Here is a 16,476-nt window from a genome sequence, read left to right on the forward strand (position 1 = left end):
AAATTATATCTCAATAAATGTAAATTTTTTTAAAAATCAAGCTAGGTGCTGGGGATATGACTTAGTGGTGCACTGCTTGCCTAGCATGCACAAGACCCTGGGTTCAATCTCTAGAACCTCAATAATAATAATAATAATAATAATAATAATAATTATGATGATAAGCCAGGAAGAGATTCAAGAAAGGATTATTTTATCAGATTACTAACTGCATCTTGAAATATGTAAATCTTGTTCTTATATGTACTGATAATTCCTTTTTCATTACTACTTCTCATCAAAGGTTTTATGTATTTGTTTCCTAGGGCCCACACATAGCTTCAGTTACATTAGCTGCTTATGAATGCAATTCAGTTAATTTCCCCGAACCACCCTATCCTGATCAGATTATTTGTCCAGACGAAGAGGGCACGGAAGGAACCATTTCCTTGTGGAGTATCATCTCGAAAGTTAGGATCGAGGCCTGCATGTGGGTAAGATGTGCACTTTCATATTTGTCTAAAACTAACCTATCTTGATAGTGGGTTGTACCTTTTAAGATGAGATCCGAACATAATAAAGAATTCACGAGGTCACTAGATACCTATTTCCAAGGCAAGAGTTCTTTTAAAGTTTCTTCTAGTTTTGAATGACATTCACAAGAAAGGCAAGCAGTTATGCACACCACGAAGCAACTGTCCCAAGGAGACCACAGCCACAGCAGGGAAAAGGAGTACACATGGTAGAACTACACTACTTTGTAAAATTTGTTCTAGTATTTATACACCTGATACCTATTAAGTAGTTAATATGTAAATGCTAGACTGTTAAATGTTGTGTGTCTCCTAGGTTAAAATGCTGCATTTGTTTATTTTCAGAATTGTTATAATGCCACAATATGGTGAGACATTTCTTCATATAAATCAAACTTTGATAACTGTCAGTTTCAGACTATATAGTTGTACATGGTAATCTTACTTTCACTTGCAATAGTCCTTTTTATGTTTTGCTTATCTTAGGAACAATTTTTAGACAACATGTTCAATGACAGGTGTATTTTAATCCACACAAGTTGTTTTGTTTTGTTTTTGCTATGTGCCTAAATTTCTTCAGGTGTCTTATCATTAAGAAATAATTCATTTCAGTTAGTCTTGGTGACTTATACCTGTAATCCTAGTACTTGAGAGGCAGAGGCAGGAGGATTATGAGTTTCAGGCTAGCCTGAGCTACAAAGTAAGACACTGTCTTAAAGAAACAAACCAAATAATAACGATTAATTTTGTTTATTAAAGAATTCTTTTACCATTTGAATTATTTTTTAACTCATTGTTTGAGTTTGTATGTTCCTATACCTTTTTTTACCCTAGCAGTTTCTTAGGAAATAAAAGGATGTGTTTGTTTCTTCGGTACGGAGGATCGAACTTGGGTCCTTGGGCTTTCGAGGCAGGTGGCGGAACCACTGAGCTAAATCCCCGGCCCTGGAAATAAAAGAATGTGAACAGATAGCTTAAAAATCTTAACTCATTAAAATGACCATGAATGCTATAACCTTAAAAGAGGCAGGGTTTTAAAACACAGTTAAATGTTAGCAATTATGTTTTGCTTTAAAAGAATTACAAAGGAAGTGTTGAATATGAAAGAGGAAAAATTGTCATGGTTCCTGTTGTTCTTTTATAAACACTGGAAACAAATTCATTACACTAGTTCAATATGTTTTATAAATTTGAAGACACTAGTCTTTTGATGAAAACATGATTAGAATAACAGCAGATACTTGGAACATACATGAAAAGGGAGTATGTATATAAATTTCAGTTTTGTGTTTTTGTTAACATTATACTTTTGTTCTTTCAAAAATTATTTTTAAGGCTAGAATTAAAACCTAAGGATAAACAGAAAAGCGTCCATTCCCCCTACAGTGTGATAACTGCCTTCTTCAAATTCCATAATATGTTTTGTCAGTAATGCTTATTTGGCCTGACTTCATGCATGCCTTAAATTTATCTCACTTAGTGCCTTACTTCCCCAAATAAAATTTAGGCTCCTAAAGATATACGGACTGTGCCTTAAATGTGTCACCTTCATAGCGGTCAGAATTAGACTTTACACAGAACAGAAGAATGTCAATAAATTCCAAATAATTGATCTAAAGTTTGATCATTCTTATTGTTTCCTTCTTTGGAACTGTTATACAAAACTAGCACACATCGGGCCAGGGATTTGGCTCAGTGGTGCCTTGCCTGCCTAGCAAGCACAAGGTCCTAAATTCAATCCCCAGCACCAAAAAACCACAACAACAAAAAACTAGCACACGTCAAGTGTGGTGGGGCACTCCTGTAATCCCAGAACTTGGGAGACTGAGACAGGTAGATTGCAGCAAGTTCAAGGCCAGCCTGGGCTACATAGTGAGTTCAAAAGCCAGTCTAAACTACATAGTGAGACCCTGTTGCAAAAATATATATATATATATATTTTTTTGGTTCTTACTGTTCTCAACATTTAAAAGAACAGTATATTTAATAAATGCTTCTGGAAAAACTGAATACCCATATGCAAAAGAATGAAGATAAAATCAACCTCAACCTTTATTTCAACTTGTTCATAAATAGTTTCTTGGAGCATATAGAATGAATTAATATTTTTAATTCATAAGCTCTCTTTTTCAGTTTGCATCTATGTTAGTCAGCTTTCCATTACTGTAACAAACACCCATTCATAAAGAAAAATAAGGTTTATGCTGGTTCTTGGTTTTAGAGATTCCAGTCCGTGATTGACTGACCCCATTTCTTTTGGGCCTGTGGTGAGGCGGTATGACATTGCAGCTGGGAAACCCATGGTGATGATTTTCACATCAGGCCAGTGCGAAACAGAAAGAGAAAGTAGGAAACCGGCTTCCCACAGCCCCCTTCAAGGGCATCACCTGAGCCAGTCAGAGTGCCAACACTGCAATTAAACCTGAATGCTGAGGTTTTAGTTTAGAAAAAACAACTCATACATTAACATCATTTGTCTTAAAAAAAAAAACAAAACTAACACGCATGGCATAGGTCCACCACCACTAGTAAGCCACCTGGTAAGGATTCTACCACCCGTAAGATTCCCGAACTGGGGACCTAGCCTTTAACATGTGGATCGTTCAGGGCAGTTCCAGACCCAAACTATTTATAGTAGCATCTTTTTGAACTACCACAATTTGACTATTTAACCGGAACACACCTTTTCAAATTTGCTTTTTAGTCATGAAGTCCATAAGTAGTTATTAAGCATCTAAGTACTGAGGATTCAGTGTCTACTGCGATTGAGTGAAAAAACAAAACAGTTTAGTACTCTAGGGAGATACTATGTTTATCACTTGGTTTGAATGTTTGCAAACATGGGAGTTTAGGGTAATATATTGGTATATGATGATTTTGTAGGCAAGCTTTCTGAATTACTGCTTGATGAAATATGTACCTCTTGTCCTTTTGCAATAAGGAAAAGTCATTCCCTTTAACTAGATATAGGCTAACAGTTTTTAGTGTTCTGTGGTTTTTGTTTTGTTTTGTATATAAACAAATGTTAAGGTTTGGGTTTTTTCCTTTTTCTCCGGGTACAAGGGCTTGAACCAAGGACCTTTGCCCCTGAGCTCTATCAGCAGCCCTTTTGTTTATGTTTTGTGTGGAGACTTCTCTTGTCTCGCTCTTGGAGTCCAGGCTACCCTGGAACTCTGTTCCCCTGCCTTCATTTCAGCTGTCCCCAAGGCGTTGGCAGCTAGACTAGGCAAGCTCCCTCAGTCCTAACTCCAGATTTGGTTCTCTCCTTTTTTTTTTTTTTTTTTGGAGTGCTGGGAGATTGAATCTAGAATATTCTATATTTGGATTTTTATAATTACAAAATTCTTTTGTAAGAGTTGTGAAATCATGGGGCCAGGGATTTAACTCAGTGGTTTCTCCGCCTGCTGCGCAAGCACAAGGACCTGAGTTCGATCCCCGGTACCAAAAAAAAAAAAAAGAGTTGTGAAATCATAAGACTTCAATATCTGATTTGAGATAATAGACTAAATTTCTGTTCTAAGATATAGGGTGTTTTGGGAAACCTACCTGGTTAATTATATTCCCTTTTATTTATTCACATAATAATGGAATACTGATGTGATCACTATTCTTGTTACTTATTAAAATGGAAAAATCTTAGCAGACTTAAAACATAATGAATATGATCAACTAAGATATTATATAGCTCTTGATTTCAATTTAGTCCATTGTTACTTCCTTTTTGACTTGAAGGAAACTTGTCATGGGTTTGAATCATGTGATTGCATTCAGAACTGTTGAATGTTGACTTCACATTTGAACTTTACACTTGTAGTTAAGAGAAGTTCATGTTTTAAATAAGATATTGTAGGGCCGGGGATTTAGCCCAGTGGTTCCGTTGCCTGCCTCGCAAGCACAAGGACCCGAGTTCGATCCCTGGTACCAAAAAATAAAAAAATGTTTAAAAAAACCATAAAAAAATAAAAAAGATATTGTAATGAGCTTTTTCTTCTTACTTTTTCTTGTGGAAAATTTCCCCAAAAGTACAGAGAATTATAAAATGAACTTTGTGTACTTTTACCCACTTTCCACCTGTATTAACTCATGGTTAATACTGTTTTATTTATACCTCTCCTCATTCTCCTCTCAGTTATTTTGAAGCAGATTCCACATTTCATCTGTGAATATATCAGCCTTAGGGCTTAAAAAGTAACATACCTAAAAGAAATTAGTCCTAGTCTCTTAAAATCTATTACCTAGTTAGTGTTCAAATTTTTGTTTGTCTTTTCAAATCTTTATTAATGAAATGCATTTGTCAGAGTTTCGCACAGTCTGAATTTTACTGATTGTATCATGGTTGGTGCATATCCCTCTCTTCCCTGTGAGGTGATAGATTAAGAAGCTTGAAGGTTTTATTTTTTCTTTTAACAGGAATATACTTTATAACTTTGAATATTTGTGTCACTGGGTTTAATGTTTATCTTTTTTGAGACATTAGCACCAATGGCAATCCATTATTTATATAAGTCCATTATTTTATTAGAGGTTATAAAATAGTCATGTTCAAATTATAGATCTTTTTTTTTTTTTAAACGGGGTCTTGTTATGTTGCTATGCTGCCCAGGGTGGCCTTGGGCTCAAAATAACCACCTACCTCAGCCTCCCAGGTAGCTGGGACTATAAATGTATACCTCTTTACCCAGAATACTTTTTTACCCCCGTAGTGAGGATTGAACTCAGGGCTTTTACACTGAGTTACATCCCCAGCTTTTTTCTCCTCTGGGAGTAGAGGTGGGGGGAGATGAAGACAGGGTCTTGCTAAGTCACTAAGTTCCCTAGGCTGGGATGCTCCTGCCTCAGCCTCCCAGAGTGCTAGAATTACAGGCATGCAGCACCAGACATGGCTTGAAAATACTTTTACAAATAACCCTTTTTTTTTTTGGTACCAGGGATCAAGCTTGGGCCCTTGGGCTTTCAAGGCAGGCAGCAGAACCACTGAGCTAAATCACTAGCCCCTACAGATAAACCTTTTATTATCACTAGTTTGGTTACTCTGACATTTAGTTCATATAGGAAAGTAAGGATAAATACTTGGTTGTTTCCCTTTAACAATTCTTTTTTTAAAAAATGTTGGTTCTAGGGCTGGGGATTTAGCTCAGTGGTTTCTCTGCCTGCTGCGCAAGCGCAAGGACCCGAGTTCGATCGCCGGTATCAAAAAAAAAAAATGTTGGTTCTCTATCATCCTCCTGAGTTAACCTGCTTTAACTTTTCTTGTTTAGCTGCTGTCATGGCTTTCCTCATGGTACCCCACCCTGCTTTCTCTAGGTGTACTTTTATCTTCCTTTTTCTTCTTTTACTTGGCCCAAGCTCACTCTACAGAGCCAGTTTCTCCCTCACTGTTTGATTTTACTTTTTCAAATAAACTTCACCATTGCTTTTTGCTCATTAAAAAAAAACAAACTTTTCTTGTTTAGCAATGTATGATTTGTATTTCATTGCCATATCCTTTTATGTATGTCTCCTCCCTTTCGTCTTATCCCCGTCTCTCCTCCCCTTCCCCTAGTTCTTTAAATATAAGATTACTGGGGAGTAAGGGTGCAGCTCAGTGGTAGAGCGCTTGTCTAGCATGTCCAAGGCCCAGGATTCAATACCCAGCAATGCAAATAAAATAAATTAATATGTGGGAGGTTTTTTTGACACTTATGTTCTCTTTCAAAACATTTGTTTCACATGGGGATAGTGAATTTACATGAATTGGTGATTGTTGCTTCCACACAGTGAGGATATAAAATGTTTCAATTTGGTAATCATCTTTTGCGAATTATTTTCAAGGCTTCTGGAAGCAACACCTCCTTTGGAACACAGCGGTGTGAAAGGGTTAAAGTTGCTTTTGAGAACTACCAAAGCTTTTTCATTCATTGTGACTAAGGGTAGAGAGCAGTCTCTGTCTGGCTCAAAACTGACTATTTCCTTAGCGTCTGAGTGCCTGTTGCATTGTTACTTATCCTGTGTTTAAGCCATTTAAGTGTAAACCAAGTTCCTGGTTCATTAAATTTTGTTTTCTTCCTTATGTCCTAAATTGATTAGAAAAAAAATTCTTTTCCAAAACAAAAGTCAACAAACTGACTGAAACATGACTCACTCAGTGTTCTAAGGAAATTAAACATTTTTCCTGTAGTGAAAATTTACCCATCTTACTGTTGAGGTTTTTTTCTTTTCTTTCTTTCTTTTTTCTTTTTTTGGTACCAGGGATCGAACTCAGGACCTTGCACTTGACTGGGTTTTTTTTGTTTGTTTTTTGTTTTTTGGGGGGTTTTTTGTACCAGGGATCGATCTCTGGACCTTGCGCCTGCGAGGCAGGCAGCGGAACCACTGAGCTAAATCCCCAGCCCCTTGACTGTTGTTTTTAAGGGGCTTCCAGGCCACAGTTTGTTAGAAATTCTAAAACAACACACACACACACACACAAGTATCGGAGTGAGAGCAGCATCTAAAATGGCACATTTCCTAGAGAATATTAATCGAACAGCTGTTCTGGTGAATTCTTATTACTAAGTCATTTGTATATCAGGAAAGCAGTCGAGGGACTGAGAAAAATAATAGAACTGGGCTGGGGATTTAGCTCAGTGGTGCCGCTGCCTGCCTCACAAGTGCAAAGTCCTGAGTTTGATCCCCAGTGCCAAAAAACATAAAATAAAATAGCAGAACTAAGGGGAGATGTGAGATGAGTGCCAGCAGAGTGCCGAGGATTTTCTAAGAGTTCTGTATATTACCTTGCTTGCCACTGTAGAATTGGTGTTAGGGCCAGGATTCAAGCTCTTAACCTTTCGATTGTGTAGCTTAGTGATACAAAAGAGTGTAGCTTTGTTAAGCATCTGTGCATTAGAAACAGGACCTCATTCTGAGCATTTTGGTTTCACCTAGGGTATTGGTACAGCAATCGGAGAGCTGCCTCCATATTTCATGGCCAGGGCAGCTCGCCTCTCAGGTGCTGAACCTGATGATGAAGAGTATCAGGAATTTGAAGAGATGCTGGAACATGCGGAGTCTGCACAGGTAAGAACAGTGGGGAAACAGAACACTCTCCGAAGAGGTTGTTATTAAGGGAAACTGTTAATAGTTACTCTAATGAAGAAAACTCGTAAAGTGAGAACAAAATGAGATATGACTTGGGGTAGAATATTCAGAAAAGCTGAAAAAAATGATGAAAAACAAGAAATAATAAAAATAAAAATGAGCTGGGCGTGGTGGCACATACCTGTAATCCCAGCATTCAGGAGCTGAGGCAGGATGATTGCCACAAGTTCAAGGCCAACCTGGGCTACACAGTGAGTTCAAGGCTAACCTGAACTGCATGGCAGGATCCTGTCTCAAAAAGGCAAAAATAGGGCCAGGGATTTAGAGGCACTAAATCTCAGTGGCACTGTGCCTGCCTGACAAGTGCCAAGGTCCTTAGTTCGATCCTCAGTACCAAAAAAAAAAGTTATTAAAGCTTTCAGCTGCCAAGCAATAAGGAGTATTAAACTTAACAATATCAGAACTTTCTTTTTAAAAAATATTTAACAGTTCAGACTTTTTAGCAGTCCAGTTAGCCTTTGTCCCTGTCAGATGACAGTATCCTCAGACCAGGCAAGGTATGGGTCCCTAACACTAAATTCCTGTCTTAACCACTCCATAATGTCGTTTGCTGAGGCTTTTTTGACCTCAGTACAATCTGTGTATCAACTTCTCAGTGTTTCAAAGTAGTTATTTTATCCTCAGGAAGATTCCTGACACCATTGTTAGATGATTGAGTCTTTACAGGTGAGCTTAGAAAGCAACCTAGATATAAATAAAATGGATTTTAAAGAGAGATGTTTGAATTAATTTACATAAAATACATCTTCAGTCAGATTTGTTTGTTAACCATGGAATTAAGTATTTTTCTGGCTGGGCATGATGGTACATGCCTGTTATCCCAGCACTTGGGAGGCTGAGGCAGGAAGTTCGCTGCCAGTTCGAGAGCACCTTGTGCTACATAGTGAGCTCCAGTCCAGCCTACACTACAAAGCAAGGCCCTGTCTCAAAATACACACACACACACACACACACACACACAAATGCATTTTTTTTCTTACTGTTGTGTGTTTGTAAGGAGATAAATCCACACCAGTGCCCCCCCCCATTTTTTATAAATGAATGATTTCACAATTTTCTTCTTGGGAATCAGAGACCTCCTAAATGAGAAAAAGAAATTTTAACATCAGATGGGCTATTAAAATAAAAACTTTATTTTTTAATTTTTTGGTTGAGACAGGGTCTCCCTATGTAGCCCCGGCTGGCCTTGAACTCGTGGCAATCCTCCTGTTTCAGCCTCCCAAGTACTGGGATTACAGGTGTGCACCACCATATTTGGCCAGAAAAAGAATATTTCCAAGTGGAAATAAACCAAATGTTTTGGTAGATTATAGTTAGAAACACAAATTTCAGCGTGAATATAGAATAGCCAAATATAGAACAAATGAAGTAAAATAAAGAACCATGTGCCAGACATGGTGATGCATGCCTGTAATCCCAGCACTCTGAAAGCTGAGGCAGGAGGATCACTGTAAGTTGGAGACCACCCTGGGCGACATAATGAGTTCAAGGCCAGCCTGGACTATATAGCAAGATCCTATGTTTAAAAAAAAATGTATAGGACTGGGTGTTTAGCCCAGCAGCACAGCACCTGCCTGGCAAGCACAAGGTCCTGAGTTCAATCCCCGGTACAAATAAAAAGAAAAACAAAAATGTATGGACAACGTTTTCAGTTACATTTGCATTGATGGTGCAGCTCAGTTGCAGAGCACTTGCCTAGGGTACATGAGGCCCTTGATTCCAGAAACAATTTTTCAATGTTTTTAATAATTTAAATCTAGAATATATGTGACTTTGTCATAACTCTGAGGTAGTATGAAAAGGTACCATTCTTCTAATTTATTGGAAAACTGAAGGTCTAAAAGTTGTTCCCTTCCTAATTTCACATGCTTAAAAATAGAACCCAAGGCCGGGGATTTAGCTCAGTGGTTTCACTGCCTGCTGCGCAAGCGCAAGGACCCGAGTTCGATCCCCGGTACCAAAAAAAAAAAAAAAAAAAAAAAATAGAACCCAGACTCAGAATGCCAGCATCACTGGTGTATTCCAGTTACTGAATCAGCCCATCCAGGAAGTAGGTGGATGAGTATCCCTACTTCTCACAGCTGATGCCTCCTCTACTGTGGCACTAATATGAGTGTCCATCATTTAACAACTCTAAAACTTTTTCAGTCATACTAAATCAACAAGTTGAAATAGGATAACTGTAGCTTGCAGCTAAAGAGATTTATGTCATGTCCTCTTAAGCCAACTAATGTGCTCTGATTAGTTTTCCTTTTTTTAAGGTTTTTTTGGGTTTTTTGCTTTGTTTTGGTTTTTTTGGAATTAACTTTTTTTTTTCATTTGCATGGTTTCTTTAAATCTCTAGCTTTTCTCCTCTCCTTCCACCAGCTCTGTAAAAACATCTTTGATATCACTTCCTATTTGGTAATCTATAAAATAATATCAATTGTGCCAGGTGCAGTAGCTCATGCTATTTGGGAGGCAGAAGCAGGAGAATCCCAAGTTCAGGCCAGCCTAGGCAACTTAGCAAGACCCTAACTCAAAAAATAAAAGGGACTGGGGGTGGGATGGGTGGCTCAGGGGTACAGGGGCAATCAGCACTGTAAATAATCCTTCTTGTCATGGAGTCCCCACTCCAGAGCCATCCAGGCCCCCTTTCCCAGCTGAGTTTGCTGGGGTTGGTTTGTTTAATATGTGATGGTAGTGCATAACGTTTACATTCCTTGTGGGTAGCTGGTACATGTACGTAAAACATCTTAATTCCTTGTTTTATCCCCTTCCCTTCCCACTCGCCATTTTTCTGACCTTCTGCAGTTGCTTCTCCCTCAGGTTGGATTTCCTGTCTATCTCAACATTTCTCCCCTTTTGGTCAAACACATTCTGCAGTCACTTCCTAAGGACGAGTGAATGCAAAATGGGGAATGCCTTCCGTCTAACAGGCTTATTCTACCCTCATTGATTAACCGAATTCAGAGTCCTAGGGAGAATATTGTTTTTGTGCGTAAAATCTGGAAGGCACTGTTCAGTTGTCTTCAGGCCTCAGCTGTTGGTCTTGAGAGGGTTGGTACCTTCTAAGCCCTCTTTATTGACAGTATTTTTGTTTGGGTTTTTCTCTAAAGCTTTTAATTTCATCATCTGAGATCTTATTTAAATTTATTCTGCTAGGTGCTCAGAAAACTTGCCAACCTGGACTTCATTACTTTTAGGGAATGTTGTTGTATTTTTTCCATGAAAGTTTCCCTCTTTAGTCTCTACTCTTCTTGGAATTCTGGTTACTTTGATGTTGAGCTTCTTATACCCATCCTTTAAATTCTTTTTTAATCTTTGTGCTCCTGATATTTATATTTTACTTTCTAAAAAGTTTCCTCAAATTTATCACCTCGCTCGGGTACTCATAATTGAACCCAGTGCCTTCACATTGATCTGCATGCCCAGTTTGTTCTTTATTTTTTATTTTGAATGTATTTGTTTATTTGAAACAAGGTCTCACTTTATAGTGGAGGCTGGCCTTGAACTCACTATGTAGCCCGTGCAGGCCTCAGACTGGTGGGGATTCTCCTGCCTCACTCAGCCTTCCTGGTGCTGGAATTAGAGGCATGTGCCGCCACAGCTGGCTCTCATGTTTATCTTCTAAGTCTTATATTAAAATGTTTTTTCTGCTGTTATATATAACCTGTATTTCTACGAAATAGTTTATCTTTTTGAAAATATCTTTTGAAGATATTTTCTCCAAATTTCCTGTTGCTCCAGGCATTGAATTTTCTGTCTGTTCTATTTGGGGTTGGAGAGCTGGGAATGTAGCTCAGTGGCACTGTACCTGCCTGGTAAGAGCAAAATGCTGAGTTCGATCCCCAGTAGTAGGGAAAAAAAATGTATTTGGGATTGGAAGCTCTCCTTAGAGCCTGACGTACGTGCGTGTGTGTGTGTGTGTGTGTGTGCGTGCCTGCGCGCGCGCCCGTGCACATGAATAACGCACCTTAAAGATGAATGGAAGCTTATACCATGTATTATGCAATGAAGTGTCAGGCTGACTAGCTTATTGGAAACTTCCATGTATCTCTTGTTGATCTTTTCTTTAGAGTAGTTCAGTTTCTCCAATGACCAATCCTCTAATACCCTTCCGGGGAATGTGAACCTTGCTGCTGGCAGTGTAACACTAGGCCGAAGTGTGGTGGTTAGAGATCTCCATTTAGTATGTAGTCTTTCCCTAACCCACTGTGTGTTCAGTCTCTGGATACTGAAGGTACGAATGTACACAGGTAGGAGCACGAATGTGTCCTGAGCCCAGAGCCCCTTCTTTGCTTTGCTTCAAGACCAAATTTGATGTCTTCAATGGGACTGGGGCGTCACCTGGCTGTGCTGAGTAAGGGAGGGACCGGGGAGTTTGCTTATGTAACCTCCTTGGTTTCGGCCTCCCTGCCTTCCCACAGCTCTGGTGAAGAGCTTTTCTGGGCTTCTGTTGGGCAAATCACTTTGCTTCTCTTCCATGACTTCCCCTATAGATTCGCAGGTAAAATATTTTCTTCCATCTGTTCTTGTCCTCATTAATTATGAGTTTCATCAAAGACTATTCATATTTCTGTTTTCTGTATTTTGGGATTATTTTAAGATAGGAATATCTTATGAATTATCAGGTGATGAGTAGCAGATCCCCCTAATATTTAGTGGTTTAAGATAAGACCACCCATTCATGTAGCTCTTGGTTGTGTGGTGGATGCCTTGTTGCATGTAATACCATTGTACCATCCCATCCATACCACTCCCAACTTTGGCTAGAATAGCAGGCAAAAAGACTCATTTTATTCTTTGCAGTTTTTTGATTTGTGGGATGACCTTATTGCCACTTAAAAGCCCAATTCCAAAAACTCTTGTGGAATTTGATGAAGAGGTAAGTTATGCTTCATCTTATCAATATAATTTGAGCTCTTGAAGACTTTGACCATTTCTTCTTACTAAAATAATGCTCTTTCAGAATAATACTCTTTTTCATTCCTCTCTTACGGCCCTGATTATTTTAGTTGCTTTTTCACTGGATCATTTCTAGTTTATCTTTGTCTGTTTTGAGTCGTGGAAATTAGACTGTACATAATACTCCTACTGGTTATGAGGTTTTGTTGTTTGTAATCCCATAAGGCCAATGATTATAACCACTATTTTAGGATAACTATATTTATTTCCCAATTTCATATTTGTTTATACTGAAAAACCAAGTAAATAAAATGTACACATCATTTCATGTCCTTTAAATCAGAAATCATGTACTCTTTTTTTTTTTTTTTTTTGGTACCAGGGATCGAACTTGGGACCTCGTGCTTTCGAGGTAGGCAGCGGAACCACTGAACTAAATCCCTGGTCCAGAAATCATATGCTCTTTACAAATACTTTATTTAAAATTGTTATTCAGAATTTCAATATGTACTGTTAACTAATAGGCGACCTAGGAAATAATTAGCTGAAATAATATGTTAAGAGAGAAAGGATGTTACAACTCTGTGGTCTTCCATATTAATTTTCTTTCTAAGGATAATAAGATTTGTATACTAGGCAGTTGAGTGACTTATCTCCTCACAATTGTGAAGTAAAAGGTATTATCCTTGTTTTGGGGCATTTTGTATTTTTAGTAGAGATGAGGATCTCCCTGTGTTGACCAGGCAGGGCTGAATTCCTGGGCTCCAGGCATCCTCCCGCCTGAGCCTCTCTGGTAGTCACAGCTACCAGCCAGCACCAGCCACTGGGCTTATCCCTGATTTGGATAAGGAAGCATCCTGAGGGACACACCCTATGATTCTCAGAGCCAAAACCCAACTGTTTTCTCACTGTGATGTTAGTGCTCTGCTACCATACCAAAATTTAGCCACATTTTCACATGGGTTAGCACATTAAAAAAATGAATTAATTGAAAAATTTTCTCCTATATTTGATTTGATCTAAATTTTCTTTATTTTCTTTTATGCTTTTTTTTCCACTGGCTTCCTTAAATTTCGTGGCTTATAATTTTTGTTCTACACATATGACTTGGTATAGAGAATTTTTTTGTTTTTGTTTATTCTTGGCCTAGCCCTGTAGAGCATTACTATACTCAGGTAAGATCAGGTATGTTTCTGATGTTTTCATGCACTGGTGTGCTGCATTCAGGTTTTGTTTCTACAGTTTTTACTCTGCAAATAAATATAATATGACAGTTTCAGAGGGTTTGTTTGTCTTGGGGTTTGGGGCGCCTTGCATTGAGCTCAGCCCTTTTTACTTTCTATTTTGAGACAGGATCTCACTAAGTTGCCCAGGCTGAGCTTGAACTTGGCATCCTCCTGCCTCAGCCTTTCAGTGTCCTGAGATTACAGGCACATGCACTGTTTTACTTGTAAATACACTATCTTAAAAACACCTTGAGTGTTTAATCATACATTTGTTTTAGATTCTTCGCTCTCATTTTCAGATTTGACATAAAGTTTAAAAAGTGAAATCCACACATATGCTCATCAAAGAGGCTATCAATCATATTCTAGGCTGGGTATTTTAATTTTTGTTCTTGAGGGTTTTTTTTTTCTTTTGTTGGTGTGTTTTGTTTCAGTTTTCTTCCTTTCTTTAACTGTAGGTGAAAACAGCAGATAAAATAACTGAGTGGTTATTTAAAGATTACCTGAGAATAAGTTAGAAAATGTGTTTCTTTTTTTAAGATAAAGCACTTCAGCAGCATAACTTTATCAACAGGAAAAGGGAAAAAAATCTTGGCACTGGTTGCTTTGCCATATACTCTCCAAGTAGGTTAAAGGGTGTGTGTGATTTTACTAAGAAATCTTTACAAGTTGAAAAGTTTAAAGCTAAGTATTTGCTCAAATTCCACTTTTGACTGTTGGTTAGATTTCATATGATAGCTGTTTTGAGAGAAATAAGCCACAATTAAAACATTTATTTGTATTCTGATTTTTTATGATACCTGATTTATTTTCATGAGTACAATATCAAGATTGGGCAGTATTTTTCCACTAAACCGGCTTCCTCTTGCTTTTGGCTTTCTGTCTTGTTTTCACAAGATATCTGTGGGAGGCATGCGTGAATCAGTGGAGCTTCCTATGCCCTTGAGCAAGCCTAGCATTTATAAAAGTTAATCTAGATAGCTATTCATGTGCTTTGTGAATTATTCCATACAAGGCTTGATTGTTATCTTTATGATCATTTTCTCCTTTGTTCTTGATTTCTATTAATGCTCACAGTCAGTCCAAGTTAAAATCTGAGTTATCATCTTTGTGTTTAATATGTAGCACCAAAAAAGGTAAATAAAAACAAATAAAGACTGAGTTCTCTGACCCCAAATCCCATGGATTCTGCCTCCACTGTCTCCATCACCCACCCTCTCCTTCTGAACTACTGCTTCAGACCTTTACTAGCCCTTCCTCAGCATTCCTAGTGGCTCCCCAAATGGCTCAGTCTACCAGTTTTCCCCAATCTTTTCTCACAGAAAACAACAAAAAAGTACATTCTGAAAAATGCATCTGCTTGTGCAACTTTGCTACTCAAAAATATCTGGCTCCCAGTTGTATATAATGTGAAATCTAAACTCTTAACACAGTTTCCCTTATTACTAATTCATTCCTACTGACAGATCATCCTCATCTCCCCTTTAACATTTTGTATCCCCTGTATTGATCATTTTTGCTTTCGTTTTTTGAAGCACAGGGCATTAAACCCAAGGAAGGCCTCACACATGCTACGCAAAAATTGTACTAAGCTATACCCCTGGCCCAACATTGATGTCTTTCAAATTGAACTTTGAAAGACTATTATACCTCAAAAAACCCCCAAAATTTTGTTAGGAGGTAGAGGCAGGAGGCTTGTCGCAAGTTTGAGGCCAGCCTAGGCTACATAGTGTGTTCAAGCCAGCCTGAAGTACATAGCAAGACTGAGCCTCAAAAAAACCCACAAAAAACAAAAACTGGGCGTAGTAGCCCAAACCTGTAATCCCAGCACTCAGAAGGCTGAGGCAGGAAAATTGCCACTAATTTAAGGCCAGCCAGGGCTATATAGTGAGTTCAAGGCCAGTCTGAACTACTTAGCAAGATGCTGTCTGAAAAAAACAAATAACAACAAAAAACAAACGAAAAATTGTATGTGCATAAAAATTATTTTTAAATAAAGACCTCTGAAATTTTTAAGTTTAAAAGTTGGTACTCTTAGCTTGACATGGTGGTGCGTGCCTGTAATCTCAGCACTCCAGAAGGCTACCAGTTTGAGCCCAGCCTAGGCAGTTTAGCAATTTAGAAAGACCCTGTCTCAAAATACAAAATAATAAAAGGGGCTGTGGTAAAGGTCTTGGACTCAATCCCCAGTACCAAAAAAGAAAAAGAAATGCTGCTCTTGTTACAGAAAACCATGACGATTTATTAAACTTGCAAAAAATTTTAAAAATTGCTCCTCTGATGAATTAGAATAATTCACCTCCACTCACACAGCTATGCAGTATGGTTCTTTTTCATAACTGCTTGCAGTGTTGTTTTCTCCCATCTGCGTATGTCTACTTTCTTAATTCTTTTCCTGGCAGCTTCCTCATGAAGTATTTGATGACTCCCTTCCTACTCTACCTCGACTCTTCCACTTCTAACATTGTTTCTCCTGAATCCCTCTAGCATCCCAAGTATACCTTCCTTATGCCACTTTATCACTATCTGCCTTCTTTTAATGCTATTTATGGATTATTCTTATCTCTCCCAGGAATCTGTAAACTGCTTGAGAGGAGGCCCCAAAAATGTCTTTTCAACAATGCCTGCCTAGTCTTGTACCCACAGTGTTCATGCAGTAAATACTTTGACTAAATGATGAAATATTAATTAAGAGAGAAAATGTAGCATATGAAACACGTTCACTTAATATTCCA

The 16,476-nt window shown here is 38.2% G+C and overlaps 2 protein-coding genes across 13 annotated transcripts in view; one reads left to right on the forward strand and one right to left on the reverse strand.

Annotated features, from left to right (window-relative positions):
• The window catches only part of Vmp1 (vacuole membrane protein 1), a 105,202-nt gene that overhangs the window by 45,379 nt on the left and 43,347 nt on the right, over window positions 1–16,476 (forward strand). For 6 of the 12 annotated variants that reach the window (XM_087191860.1, XM_087191865.1, XM_021248770.2 and 3 more), the window contains 2 exons: window positions 306–473; window positions 7,416–7,547. In XM_087191860.1, coding sequence (XP_087047986.1) covers window positions 306–473; window positions 7,416–7,547 — 300 coding nt within the window. Of the gene's footprint in view, window positions 1–305; window positions 474–7,415; window positions 7,548–12,897; window positions 12,928–16,476 lie in introns of all 12 variants that reach the window. The other 6 variants (XM_013067660.3, XM_021248769.2, XM_013067661.3 and 3 more) reach the window with 2 other exon arrangements.
• Tubd1 (tubulin delta 1) overlaps window positions 1,322–16,476 on the reverse strand; it is a 100,608-nt gene continuing 85,453 nt past the window's right edge. Inside the window, exon 9 of the mRNA XM_087191854.1 lies at window positions 1,322–1,457. Coding sequence (XP_087047980.1) covers window positions 1,343–1,457 — 115 coding nt within the window. The 3' untranslated portion in view covers window positions 1,322–1,342. The remainder of the gene's footprint in view (window positions 1,458–16,476) is intronic.

This window comes from Heterocephalus glaber, unplaced genomic scaffold (assembly GCF_053883595.1).
Source record: "Heterocephalus glaber isolate CG9 unplaced genomic scaffold, H.glaber_assembly_v1.0 deba00001564, whole genome shotgun sequence".
NCBI classification, from domain to species: Eukaryota; Metazoa; Chordata; class Mammalia; order Rodentia; family Bathyergidae; genus Heterocephalus; species Heterocephalus glaber.